Source organism: Cryptomeria japonica, chromosome 6, assembly GCF_030272615.1.
Source record: "Cryptomeria japonica chromosome 6, Sugi_1.0, whole genome shotgun sequence".
In the NCBI taxonomy this organism is placed as follows: Eukaryota; Viridiplantae; Streptophyta; class Pinopsida; order Cupressales; family Cupressaceae; genus Cryptomeria; species Cryptomeria japonica.
The window spans coordinates 558,896,195-558,912,557 of record NC_081410.1 but is presented as its reverse complement, the minus strand read 5'-3'; the positions used below and the strand labels follow the sequence as shown (position 1 = coordinate 558,912,557).

General features: G+C 34.4%; 1 protein-coding gene across 1 annotated transcript; it reads left to right on the top strand.

Moving 5' to 3' along the window:
- Nucleotides 1-10,721: 10,721 nt before the first annotated feature.
- LOC131876699 (putative UDP-rhamnose:rhamnosyltransferase 1) lies at nt 10,722-12,136 on the top strand. The gene is made up of 2 exons (XM_059222160.1): nt 10,722-11,201; nt 11,297-12,136. The coding sequence occupies exons 1-2, from the start codon at nt 10,722-10,724 to the stop codon at nt 12,083-12,085; spliced, it is 1,269 nt and encodes a 422-aa protein (XP_059078143.1). The 3' UTR covers nt 12,086-12,136.
- The last annotated feature ends 4,227 nt before the right edge of the window (nt 12,137-16,363 follow it).

Below are 16,363 nucleotides of genomic sequence, written 5' to 3'. Positions count from 1 at the left end.
AATAAAGATTTGCCGGTGAAACCCTTACCAGACCTAGAAATCAGGCTTACTAGAACATAAGATAGCATTTGATCATCAAGTTAATACCAACTGACTGAAAAATACTTTAGAAGCATATGAACCATTCATCCAAACTAGTTCCATCATCTAGATAGTACCGATGAAATCAACTGATAATCTTCCCAATCCAATTCTTCTACTGGAAGCTGATAAACAACCATAACACCTAGTATTGACATCAATGACAAAACATTAATGTAACACATAATCAATTCCTTCACATTGCCAACAACTCAGGCCCAAACAAAGAAGACACAGTCAAGACACCACCAAGGAAAGGTAAGGAGTACAGAGGTAGGTCTGCATTGCTGTCGCCATCTGCATCCCCTACTAAAACCCTAGTCGCACCTTGCCTTACTCTCCCACTCACCATCACCCTAGCCTTTATTCATATTTTTAGCATCATAAAATTGTGACCTTACAATTTTCAACCACATTTGGGTCTTCACATTAGTGAATTGAATCCCTAAGCCTGACTAGAGACCCGAGACATGCTCAAACTACCCAAAGCTTGCATCTCCTTGCACCCTGCACTCTCTTATGATGCTTCCTGTCCTAAATTAGGGTAGGACAAAGGCATGGAGCCCCTGTCCTTGCCGTATTGTGGGCCCCCTCTGCATTTACCCTTCATTAAGCTTTGCATTTCGAAAGCGGGAAAAGTTTCTCTATGTCAGCCTATGATGAAAAATCAGTCAATTAACCCTAATTGATTAGTATATAAGACACATTCTCCCTCATATTTGTATAATCGATAATAAGAGAACATACGTACATGAAGTGGAAATTGCGATCCTAAGTGAAATCAAGCATTCAAGCATCCAAGCATCCTTTCAAGCATCCATTGAGCATCTCAAGTCTCCTTTCAAGGCTAGGTGTTGCATTCAAGTCAAGGATTCAACCATTGAAGAGGAGATCTCTTTCATCATTCAATTCCACACAAGCAAATCTATCTACATTTCAATTGCATCCTCCCTTGAGGTGAATTCTATTTCAGTCTTTCATTTACATTTACTTGCAAGTACTACTTTTCATCATTTGGTTAATTCCAAAACTAGGGTTTGACCTGAAGGTAAACCCCCAATCCCAACCCATTTTCCTCTCTTTTCTATGTGTAGGTTGTAGGTGCGCCACTGTATTTGCAGATTTGGACTTCATTTTCAGTGGCAGAAAAACCCTTTTCGACGTGCAGATTTTTTGGAGGACTGTGTACACTTTCAACATGGTCTTGACAACTTTCGCTCAAATTTGGAGGGGAACTTCGTCTATATATTTTACTACCAATTCCAAGTGCACAACTTCATAATGCATTCGTATCTCAAGTTATAGTCATTTCTTTGTCTCTTTTACACTTAGTCTTAAATCTCATAATTCAACCTTTTACATTTTAAAAGAGGGGTTACTTTTACTTTCCAAATCCATTGTCAATTCACTTGGAATTCAATCTCTTCCTATTGAGACTGGATCTAGTGAATTCCCCCCCTCTTTTAAATGTAATGTGCGTGAAAAGGTTAAGGAGAATCTTTTGTGAAACTTTCACTCCTCTTGAGGAGAGAAACTTTCCTCTTGATTTCTTCATCACCCTCTTTCACCACAATTACATTTTGGTGAACACGATGTCTTACATGCTTGAGAATTCAAATCATTGCATATTTTTCATTTATAAGTTTAAGTTTTAGTGAAAATTTACTTAGTGGTTAATTCAATCAAAACCCTAGTTTTCAAAAATTGGAATTGAGCTTATGTCTTGTAAAAATTGCTATCTATTATTTTAGATCTAAAAATTGCATTGATCGTCAAATTCAATTTCATCATTGTCTTGTTCAATTTACAAAATTAAGTGGTTAGTTGTCAAAACCCTAATTTTTAAAAATCAACTTGAACTTATGCAAAAATTGAATTCACATTTAATTTTCAGATTTAGGATTGTTTTCAGATTTGTATTCTTGTTTGAAATTCAAATTTTCAATTTCCCTCCCTTTTCCAAAATTCAAACTTTTAAAATTCAGTGGTTAGGTCCTAAAACCCTAATTTTCAAAATTAATTGGATTTTGTGCAAATTTCAATCAATTTCACTTTTCTAAACATTATTTAAGGTGGCCTTATCCATTAGGTTTGACCTTTTTCAAATTTGCAATTCAATTTCTTATCTTTTTCAAAACCCTAATAGGGTCCTATTTTCATATTCAAACCTTAATTTCACCTATCTAAACTTCATAGAATCAACCAATTTTTTGAGGTGAGCTTTAAAATCATTGTAACTTTCATCCCTGAAAATTTCCGAAAAAGTTGGGAGGACCGTGTGCACTTTCAACACGATCCCTTGGTTTTTTCCCAAAAATTTGGGAGACTGTTATGACTATATTTAATTGCTTGAATCTAGAAAATTAGCTAATTTTCTCTAATTTTGCTCTCTAAAATATAAATATATTTCCAAATTTCAATATCACAACTTTCAAGGAAAAATTTGAAATTAAGTGGTTAATTATAATTTGCCCTGATTTTAAAAATTCAAATTTTGACAAATTTAATTTTGAAATTAAGTTGTATTCCATTAGCCTTAATTTTTAAAGCTCGATTTCTTAGATTATTTTGGAAATTGTTTCATTTCTCCTTTCAACAAAGTTCAAATTGTGTAATCATAATTTCTTTGAATTATGTATTATTCAATTTAATAAACTTTGTTCTTAAAATTCTAAATTCAAATTTTCCCTCTAGTGCATGAGTTTTACCACTATTAGTCCTACCTACACTATCCCCATTAGACGAAGCATTAGAATTAAGGCTTCCCAAGGTTTAATTACCAAGGAGATGGACCTAATTTTGGTGACTTCTTCAATGAGGATAATGCTAATTCTTCCCATCCTAATAACATCTTTATTTATCCAATTGATGATTCCAATAATGAAGAAGAAGCTTTGACTAGAGTATCTGTTGATCAACTTTCAAAATCGGTTAATCAATTTGACAACTTTCAACAATGGATGTCCCAAGAATACCCTAATAGTGAATCTCTTCCATTAATTGAAGGTCTCAAGCACATGATTCAAAGTGATAAGAATGGAATTGATATATTGCGTGGTATTGCTCATATTGTTAATTCGAATGTCATGCTTATAAAGAGTTGTGCCAAGAACTTAGGTTATTCACAACCTTCTACACAAATCAATCATTCTATTCCTTTGACCACTCCAATGGCTAGTATTCCTTCTTTCACTTCAAATATCATGACTACTTCAACTCAAAATGGCATACCTACAACCATTAGTAATGGGGGAAATCCCTCTTCTTCAATAAGCCCTTCATCCTTACCCATGTATTTAATAAGTATTCCCCTTGTCTCTCACCCAATCAATGTGACGCAAGGGGGAAATTCATCCAATCATTTTATTCCTCCTTCTAGTGTCTCATTTCCTACTCAATCATCTCCTATGCCTACTTACCATAGTGTTCCTCCACCTTATTCTCAATCAATGCCTTCTTTCAACAACATCACACCACCTTCTCAATCAAACATGTCTAATATTAATTCTTCAACCGAAGCAACCATTAATAATCTTGCTCAAATTGTGTCATCATTACAACAACAAATTGCTTCTGTGAGTCAGTCTAAGTCTAGTGTGCCCATATTTGATGTCGCGATCCCACTTTCTCTTGATATTGTTAGAGTTGTCCCTCCTAAGCATGTTGAAGTCCCTAAATTGGAACTCTATAATGGAAAAGGCAATCCTTTAACACATGTCAAGACATTTCAAACCTTGTGTACTGACTTTGCTTATGATCAAAGATTTATTACAAAATTTTTTACTAGAACATTAAGAGACAAGGCTTTACAATGGTATTTCTCTTTGCCTTCCTATTCTATTACTTCTTTTCAACAATTAACAAATTCTTTTATTCAATAATTTCAAAACAACATAGGTCCTAAGATCACTTTGACTGATTTAATGCATTGTAAACAAGGTGCTAAAGAAAAAGTGACTTATTTCATTGGTAGATATAAGCATTTATGTTCTCAAATTTCTTTTCAAGTGATTGATAATGATATTCAAATAATTTTCATTTCTAATTTGCAAAAATATATTAGAGATAAACTTCTCCTTTCTAAGTTTACTTCCTTTCAATTGTTATGCACAACACTTCACAATTATCAATTGATTGTGAGTCAACTGGAGCAATCCACTCCTATGACTGCAAGTGATAAGGGTGACAGTGCTCAACAACCATTTGTGAAGTTAAAACCAAGCAAAGGATTCATCAAATTCAATGACAACATCAACAAAAACAATGTGAATGCTACACCAAGTGTGCCTCCTATTTCTAAATTTTTCAGAAGAGAAAGACAATTTACTCCTTTGAATGAATCTTTACATAGCATTATGTCTCAATTATTACAAATAAATGTTATTAAACTTCCTCCAATAAAACCAATTGACCCTTCTAAGGCAGCCTCACCCTACTTTAATAATAATTCTTTTTGTCGATTTCATCGTCAACTAGGTCATGACACTGAGAAATGTTTTGCATTAAAAATTAAGATTCAGGATTTGATTGATAATAATACTATATCTGTGGCAGGTGTGAATGATAAGGGAAAAAAATCAGTAACCCCTCCTAATCAAAATCTTAAGATTTTTACTAATCCTTTACCTTCTCATACCTCTAGCATGATTGAGACTGAACATTACACTCTTTCTCTCCTTTTGATGTGACTACCACAGTTCAAAATTTGGTGAATATGGTAGAGAAACAAAGAAAACCTAAGGACTTATGTATCACATTTGACCAGGTATTGAGACCATTAGAGCACCTCATGGGACTTTATACATAGTTGCAAAGATTCAAGACATGCATTGTCATGGTGTTCTTATCGATCCCTCTTGCATGGTTAATGTCATCATTGAGGAGTATCTTTTCACTTTACGTTTGCATAAACCAATCTATGATGACACTAATGTGGTTGTTAATTTATTTGGTGGATTCTCTTGTCCTACCATTGGTTCTATCATACTTCTTATTGAGGTTCACACTAAAACTATGGATGTCAACTTTATTATCATTCCTTCTTCTGAGAAATTTTGTGTGAAGTTGGGCTATCCTTGGCTATCTGCCATGAAGGCTATTGCTTCTCCAATCCATAAGTGTTTGAAATTCCCCCAAAATGGAGAAATCATAACTATTAACCATAGCTTATTTCGACCAGCAGAAAGAAGCCCAAGTGTTCCTATTGATTTATTTTGGCCTAAACAATTCCAATCTCTTCCACCAACAAGTGATGCTCTCTTTCAATCTTATCAAAAGTGGAAGAAAGATATGATCCTATCCTTGAGCCAACCTAGAACTCCAACAATTGGCATTCCCATCCTTCTTGAAGATGATGTTCTTCCCTTGATGAATATAGCTAATCTTCCACCTAAGGAAGACTCCCAACCTATTCCTATGGATGAGACTATACCTTGTCCTAAAACGAACAACAATATTCCTCCTAAGGTTAGACATGTACCTCCTCCTCATGATGGACCTAGTCTCCTTCCTACACCAAACATTCTTCCTTTATATGGTGCAGTTCCACCTCCTTGATCTTATAGAGAGAAGAGGCCCACCTCTCCTCTTGTCCAACCTAAAATACCTCAGCCTAAACCTTCAACTACCAAAGATGAGAATATTCCACCTTCAACAAATATTCCTTCTCCTTCTCAATCTTTTGCTAAGACATTTCCACTGCCGGTTCTTGCTCATAAACTCTGATTTGAATTCTATTCAGCTTATCCATCTTGACATTTGTGCTCTCCAAAATTCTCTGCAATCTCTTGTTATAATATCTATATGCTTTTCTTTCATTAGAATAACCAAGAAATATTCCTTCATCACATCTAGGATCAAATTTTCCAATGATATCATCTCTCCTGATATAACATTTACTACCAAAGATTCTGAAGTACTTAATTGTAGGTGTATTGCCAAACCATAATTCATAAGCTGTCTTAGTGGTTTCTCCTTTGATATGAACTTTGTTGAATGTATAGACTATTGTGCTCACTGCTTCTCTCTAGTAGATTATCTTCCATCATCATTGTTCTAGCAGCATCCAAGATAGTTTTGTTCTTTCTTTCCACAACTCCATTCTGCTGAGGTGTCCGGGGAGCAGAAAATTGTCTCCTTATGCCATGCTTCTCACAAAATTTATTAAACTCACCGGATGTGAATTCTAAACCATGATCTGACCTTAAACATTTAATCTTCAATCTTGTTTCAATCTCAACTTTAGCCTTAAAAATTTTAAACTTTTCAAAAGCCTCAGATTTCTCCTTTAGAAAAGTAACCAACATCATTCTAGAATAATCATCAATGATTAGCATAAAATATATATCACCTTGAAAACTTTTAACTCTAGCAGGGCCACACAAATCAGTATAATAAGATCAAGAACATCCTAATGTATTTTTCTAGATTCGATTGTGTGTATTTTTTTCCATCAATGTTTCAAATCACACTTCGTGATTCATCATCAACGGAGTGTGATTCAAAATGTTGGTGGAAAAAAATACACACAATCGAATCCAAAAAAATACATTAGAATACAAAATGGATTGTGTAAATCTCATAGCTTTAATCAAGAACATCATTAGATTTGTCTTGTATACTCTTAAAAGAGGTTCTGACATGTTTTCCCATTTGACGTTCTTTACATACCGGATTATAGGGCTTCACAATGTTAGGTGTATCTATAATTGTCTTAGTTGAACTGATCTTTACAATGCAATCAAAATTTACATGACATAGTCACCAACAACCATCCAAAGAGCATTCTTCTAATTCCCAATGAAGCTAGTTAGAGAAGACCAAAGAAAATCCCTGGAGGATCTTGCATTGGGGGCATTAACTTTATAAGCAACCATTGGAGTGAAATCCAAGATCCTTCATCTTAATAATCAAGTATTTTTTAGCATAGTGAATTAGAGTGTCCTCAGAGTATGTAAGGTTCCAAAAAGTGGCAATACCCTAGAAGCACCATCAGAATCACTATTAAGAAAATAAGAAGTGGTCCAAAAGGAATTTATAGCATTCTTAACGACCTCAATTTTTAATTTTTGTCTCTCGAATGATTAGGATATCAACTTGTTGTTCCATTAACTTATATCTAAGCATATGCTATTTTAAAGGGTTATTCAAACCCCTTAAATTCCAAGAAAGAATTTTTATTTTAACCATTACAAAAACATCTCTACTCACCTGAATAGAGATAGTTCCCTTAGCAAGGGTGAGGTTAGATTTTCTTCTTCTTATTTTCATATCTAGAGTCCTTTTGTGTAGGTCTTCCTAATTTTCCATTTCCCCCTACATTCGCTTTTTTCTTCTTTTTGTTCTTTATAGCTACTTGTGTCCATTTTTTGTCTTTGTTTTCACCTTCTGATAGCCAAAAAATTGGCTTAGTTATTGGGGGCACAGAAGAGAATCCCAACATTTGTAGGTTTTCTTTAGGATTTTTGAAGCCTCCATTTCTTTTCTTCTTTGGTGTCTCCATCTGGTTTTCCCAATAAATATTCTCCTTATATTGAATAGTGATTTTTCCTTCATTTTCTATTATTTTCTTCTCTTCACCATCTCTCCATTATTCCATCTTTGTCTTGGGATCTAGCTTAGGTCAATAAACATTTTGCCTTCCTCTGCATCAACCTTAAATAGTTGATCTTCAGTTTTATTATTCTCAGAGAGAGGGGGTTCCTCAATCTGACCTCTTACACTTGAAGAGGTAGCCATGTGGTCATCAATTTTCTTTTTCTTGTCCTTGGCCAAGTTGTTTTCAATCTCCTTATTAGAGAGGCCAACCTCCACAAGGGGGTCCAACTCTAGATATATATCAATCTTTTTACCTTGTTCCTCCTCTGGCTTTTTCAAACCCTTAGGGGGTTATTTCTTTAGCCTCTCATTTCTTTTACAGGCTGAGCTAAGATGACCATATCTACCATAGATTTGACATAAAGCTTTGGCATTCTCATACTCTATTTGTTGAACCCAGGACCCCAACATAGAGAGGAGAGTCACCTTGGTTGGCAGCACTATATTGATAGTAACATTAACACATACTCTCACAAACAATAGATGAGATTTACTTTGCGTAATGTTGTCAATAGAAAAGAATTTCCCAAAAGAATTAGCAATCCCCTTAAGGACGCCCAGATTCTAGAACTCAAGAGGCAAACCAAGGAGACGTATCCAAGTGGGAGCCATAGCACTAAGATCAAGCTAAGGGTCAACATTTGGTTTCCATTTGCATAAAGAGAGATATTTGATGCTACCAAAGGCCCATGGACCATCTTTGAGGATGCAGACCATAAATACATTCTTAACAAGTGAAATAAATAATTTTTTGTTTCAAATAAAATATCATGGTTATCCACTATAAGTGTTCCATTTATAAAAAAAGATTCTCACTTAAATAAGTACTCTTATCATAGTGAAAAAATAATACTCTTATTTGTATGCATCAAAAAAGTTTTATCTCTAGAAGGACTAGATTGCATGATAGGATTTACATTCCTATACGAGACTGTGAGTACAACCTATTCATGTATTAGTTTGATCTTTGTCCAAAATTTTCACATGTTGTAGATTGAAGATCTAGTTTTAGGTTTTCAATTCTATTTTTAGTCAAAATTAAATAGTAGAATTTTCACAAATTGACACATTGAAATTGATTAAGAGTTGAACATCTCATTTCTCATTTCAATTTAAGATTATGTTCCATCTTAGATTTAATAATTTAACTTTAATTTATATTTACTACTCACATATTTTATTCGACACTAAATTAATTGTAAGTTGTGTTATAAATTTCCTTACATATTTCTTAACTTATTATCTATACCCAATCTAGTTTCTTTTCCTTAGGTTTACCTTTCGTACATAATTTGTTTCACATTTGATATTCTCCAATTTATCTTTTTTTTCTTTTAGTATGAAATTTATTTTGCATTTATTATCTTAAATTTTTAAAGCATGGACACATTAACTCTTAGAGTTGCATGCCAATGAAACTATCTAGACCAAATAGTTTGACTAAGTCCAACCCTAACATCAATCCTCCTATGAAAAACATGAATAATTCATGTATCTTAATGATGAAGTAATATTTGACAATGGTGCACATATTCAATCTATGGAAATAGAAAGAAAAATGAGATTAACTTAATTTATGGATCTCTAGAAAGACATAAGTTTCAATTCATTTTGTTTCTTTGATTGTGTAGCATTGTAATGTAGTCTATCTTTTTCAAATTCCAAAATTTCTATTGTTTAGGTTTTTTTTCAAAAATTCATCTTTATTTTATTAGTTTGTATGCCAAAGATGAGATTACATCTAACTTTTCTTTTCAACTTATCATTTCATCTCATCTTAACACTAATAATTTATGCTATTTGTTATCTACTATTCAGTATTTAATTAGACACTAAATTATCTTAAGGTGTGTTTTAAATTTCTTTACATTATGATGAGCATATAATTAATATCTAGTTTGGTTTCTTTCATTAAGATTTCTCCTTACGTATTTTATTTTCATGTTTGATAGTCTCTAGTTTATCTTTACATTTTTTGAAATTTTGAAATTTATTTTACATTTAGTGCCTCACATTTTAAATTTTTCTAATACATTACCCCTTAGAATTACTTGCCAATACAACTTTTGGACCTTCTAGTTGAATTAAGTCCAAGCTTATGATCAATCTTCCTCCAGCTATGAATCACTTAGATAACTCCATTATTAAAATATATAATGACTTTGTTTATCTTTTAGTGATGAAGCAACATTTGAACATGGTGCACATTTTAAATCTATGAAAAAAACAAATAAAAAAAAAAAAGGAATCATAAATTATAACCCTTGCAATATATTTTATTGGAAACACTTGCAATATACTCTTTCAAAGCCAGTTTTATTATTTACATTTTACCTTACATTGTATGCTTTGAATGATTAAGGGGATACGGACATATATGCAATTAAAAACATTCGTGATGGGACCTTAGAAAATCCACTCAAGATTGCTTTCATTTTCGTTGCAATACAATATTTGCCACATACCAAAGAGTGGAGTAATGGCTGGAACACGCGCCTTCTAAATTATTGTAAATCACTAAAAAGTATTATGTAGTGATTTATTTTTATCATTATAATATTTATGAATAATAATATATAATTTTATGAATGCTAAGATGATTGAAATTATATTTCACGTGGAGGACTGTGAGATTGTTAACGTGCTAATATGTAAGGTAAAGTGTAAATAATAAAACTGGCTTTGAAAGAGTATATATAATGTTTTCCATTTATCCATCTACCAGTTTTAGTTCAAAAATGCCAATAGTTTCTTTGGCCAACTACCTATATCCGACCGGAGGTTTCAACCCTCGGCCCTTCGTAATTCTGGTTAGTTGGGGGCACATAGTTTATGTCACCCTTTTGGAAAACGAACTGTTAAAAATTTAAAGGAGAGATTGATGGCAATCCCTGATTCGGCAACAACTACTAAATAACAAAACTACGCCGGCTCTCACTTCACGATGAGAAACTTAACCCTGAACTCGAATCTCAACATTTCGAAGGCGCAAGACGTGGAAACTGCATTAAGAATCATTTTTGTTACTTCCAAAGCTTGTCAAAATGAAAGATGGACCACTTCATGTACTCATGTTTCCGTGGCTGGCACAGGGCCACATCTCTCCTTTTCTGGAGTTATCAAAGAGACTTGCAGATCACGGATTGAAGGTCTCCTTTCTCTCCACCCCCGGCAATATTTCAAAGATAAAGTCCTCGCTGCATGAAAAGTGGGCAGGCAAGATCGATATGGAGGAGCTGCCGCTGCCCCCTGTTGAGGGTCTGCCTCCTGATGCCGACAACACGGCCGATATTCCCATGGAAATGGCAGATCTGTTGAAGATAGCTCTTGACGGCCTCCAGATACCCTTTGAGCACCTTCTGTCGCGGATTCAACCGGACTATATAATTCATGATTTTTCACAGCACTGGGCTGCCACTGTAGCCGCCAAGTTTGGTATACCGGCCGTTTTTTTCTTTATCTTCGGTGCCTCAGCCATTGGTTACGCTGTAGCGCCAAGCAGATTCAAGGCTGCAGAAACCACTGTAGAAGATCTGCTCGCGCCACCACCGGGTTATCCATCGTCTGTCATAGCTTTCAAAAGATTTGAAGCCAGCTCAGTGTTGCCTGCGTATAATAGCCATGGTGTCGATATTTGAAATCTATTCAAGCGTGTAAGCTTATGCTCGTCAGATCATGCTTTGAGTTGGAGGGCAAGTATATTCATTATCTGGAGGCGGAGCACAAAAAGCGTGTCATTCCTGTCGGTCTTCTTCTAACAGAGACTTTCCCGACGAGCGATCAGGACGAGTGTGTGAAATGGCTGGACAATTATCCGCCGAGTTCTGTTGTTTACGTGTCGTTTGGGAGCGAGTGTTTTCTATCAAAGGAGCAGGTTGCTGAACTGGCAAAGGGGCTGGAGGAGAGCCATGTCCCATTTTTGTGGGTTCTGCGCTCCCCTCGCTACAACAATGATTCATCGTCATCAGCAGAAGAGAGAGCGAGGGCGTTACTGCCCGAGGGATTTGAGGAACGCACGAGGGAGAGGGGTGTGGTGTATTGCAAGTGGGCTCCGCAGCAGCAGATTCTATGCCATCCTTCGACTGGAGGGTTTGTGAGCCACTGCGGGTCGAGCTCTGTTTTGGAAGCGGTGAGATTTGGGGTGAGGATTATAGCGCTGCCGATGCATATTGATCAGGGACTCGACGCGCGGCTGGTGGCCGAGGAACTCCGTATTGGCATGGAGATTGGGAGAGAAGAAGATGGGAGTTTCAAAGCGGAAAAAATTAGGAGGTGTGTAAAGGAAGTTATGGTGGAAGAAGAGGGACGACGTGTGGAGGAGAGTATATATAAACTCAGAGAGAGGTTGTTTTGGGGGAAGGGAATGCAAGAGAGCTACATACGCGAATTTATCAAGCAACTTCTTTAGTTACCACCTGAAGGTTTTTAGCGTTCTGGTTAAATTCCATGTTATGTTCAATAAGAGTCCCCGAAGCGGCCATGGCCATGTATGTTAGTTGTGTATTGTCTTTTTAATTGAAAATTGTCTTTATTGAGAAAAATATATCTAAGTCATGGTATATTTTTCATCGCAACTCCTTATCTTCTTTGATATCTTTGATCAATAGCCTTCATGGGAGGGAACTTTGGTGGAAATACAAACTATTTATGTTGCTTTCTTTTATCCTCATGATGGATCATAGAGTGATCTGAAACGTTGATGCAAAAAAAACACACACAATCTTATCTAGAAACAGCGGCTATTATCATTATAGAATGTGTTATTAGTGTTATTTCTAATTTGGAATGGATTTGAGTTTGATCTTCTTTGGTTAGAGAACTTACATCCATGTTGGTGATATGAGACACATTTTTTGTTTATTCTATGATATTAAGTGATTAGGTGTTGTTAGTTATTTTAATTTGGGATTGTGAAGGATATCTTACGTGATACAAATTAAGCTTCTTAAGGTGTAGGTATAAGGACATTTTATTTGATATGATTTATTATTTTTCTCTTTATATTATGGGTACTTATCAAAGGTTCATTTCAACATGTTTTGTTGTGGAGAACTTGAGAGAGTTATGGTGACATGTGAGAGATTATGTAGTACTTTTGATTGCATGTGTTAATCATTGTAGTTATTACTTTTTGATCAAGTATAGAAATTTTTTAGCCTAGCCCATAACAATGTGAGGCCACAAACAAGGGACCTCATCCTCGGTATTAAGGAAACAATCACATTCTAGACCCATGAGAATAATAGTCTAGAAGGGGCACAAAACCCATGAGTACACTAGTCTAGTAAGGTTTTGGCATAGGAATGAACACTTGTGAAAGCACTGGTATGGATGCCACAATTGTTCATAATCTACAAGTACACTAGATCAATGAAGGAACAATCTTGTGTTCATAGTACCCTAGTGGGTATTTGAACCTTGGTGGCACTAGAAAAAATTTCCACAACTTAACCATCACATTGTGGGATGAATCCCATCGATCATTGAATTTTTTTATTTTTTACTACATAGTTTTATTATACTTTAGCTTAGTTTTTGATTGGTATACTTTGTATTCCTTGATCTATTTTCAATTTTTACATTACCATGTAGTTGGAGTTCCTAGATGAGTGTCTTCTTCATTAACAAGTGTTATACTTGGAGCTTGTGATTGTGGTTTATAGATTGGATATGTTGTTGGATTGAGTTATATTGATGGTTGGATACCTTTGAGGTATCTATGATTAGATAGGTTGTTATTTTTTCTAGTTTCTATTTTCGGTCATGCAATTTTTCTCTATTTTACGATAACTTTAAGCCTTTGTTACCACTTGGATTTTATGTTTGAGTTATTTGGATTGGTGCATCTTCAACTTATATTGTTTCTTTTCCTATATAGGTGGCATGATGGAAGATGAGAGTTATTTCTTGAGACGGTGAAAATATTTGATGTTACTATAGGTATCTTGATGGAGAACAATAGCATACTATAGATTCATGTGATTTCATGGATGGCTATGGTGATTTATTTTAACAATTGACCCATATGTGAACTATATGAGTGGTAGAATGTTAGGAAATGAGTGTTATACACCTTGCATAAGAATAAATTATTTAAAAATGTAAAATAAACATTAATCAAATCATTTACCACAACTATCAATACTTTCACCACCTAAGAAATCATATCAATTTGATCATATATCAACTTATCAACCTTATCAAACAGATCAAATACTTTCTCAAGCAACTCCTTATCAATACAAGTAACCTCTAATAAACTTCTGATAAAATGAAATAACCGATGTCTTAGAAATAATGCATGAAATGAAACATAAACAAGAACATCACATGAAAAAAATTCCACACATGAACACCATAATTTTTTGACGTGGAAACCCAAATAGGTAAAAACCATGGTGGGAGTTAGCACCCACAAATATTTGTACTCTTTTGAAGTACACCCTATTAGGAGCTTACAATACACTCAGTTAGGAGCATACCCTGTTAGGAGTCACCCAGTTAGGGATTTGCCTTGCATCTCGGTTAGGAGCTTCATGATGTGTTAGGATTGACCTCGTGAGAGGGTTTAAAACTCCTTTGAGAGATTCCTTGTTAGGGGACTTAAATGTTTAAGGCCTATTACGACCTACCTAGTTAAGGGATTTAACCTGCTGCAACTATTAGGGAACAATAGTAAGAAAATGATCTGTTACTTGCACTTCTCCACTTTCTTGACTAGATCCAATGAAGAACAACACTCTGCAATTCTCAAGAAGATCTCACACTTCACTTGGATGGCTTAACAGATTGTCTAAGACCACCGACACAATAAGAATCAACTGTGTCATCCTAAATAGCCATCTCAACTAGGTCGGCCACAAAACCCTAATTACATCATGAATTTACAATTCAAATCATAAGAGATTATCACAAATCATTATACAAATCATTACAACAAATTACAATGCAATATCAATCGTTGGTTGATCGTAACCCATCACGAAAATCCGATTTGTACCAAAGTCAAAACCTCAAAATACTCTACTAAGCGTTTCGCTAATTCCCAAGAAATTCTTCCTTGAATCGCGCAAAAAAAAATTAAATATTTCATGTAAGTTGTGTTGTGCTACCAACTTTATGTAGACTCACCGACGATCACTGTCATCACAGAAATCATTACCAGTTTGATGATTTCTTCACCGGTCTTAAACCCTCCTAAAACCTTAGCAAAACTTCATTAGAAATTTGAAACACATCTTCCGATAATCATCACAAGATGTGGTTCTAGTTAGATTCTCCTTTCCATGATAAAGTTCACCATTCAAACCTCAAATCACCAAACATTACTGATCACCTGATTCAAGCAAAACATCTCAGTTTTACCGATTAAAGTTCTATTTCACAGACTTTACTTCACTGTCGATAAACACTATCGTTCGGTAAACCAGATCACTTAGATGACAAAAAAAGACATCAAGAATATAAGGAACATCAGTTGACATCAGTTGCTATCAATGACAACACAAATAACTGATCATTTCATCTATTCATAGAATCCCAATCTCTTCATCACAAAGAGACTTCTATCCTTTACCGATGCAGTCATCCATCTTCAACTGCATCACCTCATCTGTATCAGTTATGCCAAACACCAATAATTGCAATTTATTCATGTTTTTGAATAATATATTGAGTGTTGATGCTTTTGGAAGCTAAGGTTTTCCCTCTTTTCTTACGATGTATTTTGTTTTATCTTGAGGTATGGCTTTGATCATTGCATATGATTATTTTGTAAGCTCGTATGGATGGGTTTCTCTCATGGGATTACGTAGGAAATTATTTAATCAACTTGGATTGCTTTCCTAACAAGTGTGAAACCTAATAAAGAAGAAAAAAGAATATCAAACACAAAACACATATCAAAAGCTCAAATTTAGCCAACAATAGAAATTTTTTAACCATGAATAGTAATATGAACTCCAAAGACCACAAAACCAATACAAACATATTTTTTCTTTCACAAGGATTTAGAGAACTTGAGAAACTAGGGAATGGAGGATAGGTTACAATGTCTTGAAAAGAAGTTTTGAAAACCCCAAAAATAAAAAATAAAATTGGCTACTAAAGGACCATGATATAGGTATTTGACCGGAGGAACACCCCTTAATTAATTTTTACTAACGATGCTAGATAAGATCACACTCATTGATTATCTTTAGGAAACATATAATATAGAGGGCCTAATTGAAATATTTCTCAAATTAATTATTAGTAATGGGTGAGTTGGGTCAAATGCATAGAATGTGAGTAGAAGACAAGAAAAGAGATGTGAGCATATTATCATATTAAGACATTCCTTCAAAATGAACTCAATACTAAAAATCAATACACATGTATACGCTAATTTCAACATTACATATAATGTGTATAGAAATAAAATTCTATGCATACAAAACTCATGTTTATTGAATATTGAATCAAATTACCTCTCCTAGTTATTATAGTGAAGTGCATACCCTAATAAAATTATGCTTATTAAAAATCTATTGTAATATAATTATTGGTAAATATAATGAAAATTAGATTGGATGCTCAAGTATAACAATATCTTAGTTTAATTATTTACAAATACGATAGAGATTAGATTGAATACTTGAATGACTTTGACTAAATAGATTGCGAGAAAAATTAAATATAATAAATT

Coding starts and splice junctions, on each gene's coding strand:
- LOC131876699 (XM_059222160.1), top strand. CDS start 10,722: ATGAAAGATGGACCACTTCATGTACTCATGTTTCCGTGGCTGGCACAG. Junction 11,202..11,296: donor TCAAGGCTGCAGAAACCACT/GTAGAAGATCTG, acceptor TGCGTATAATAG/CCATGGTGTCGATATTTGAA.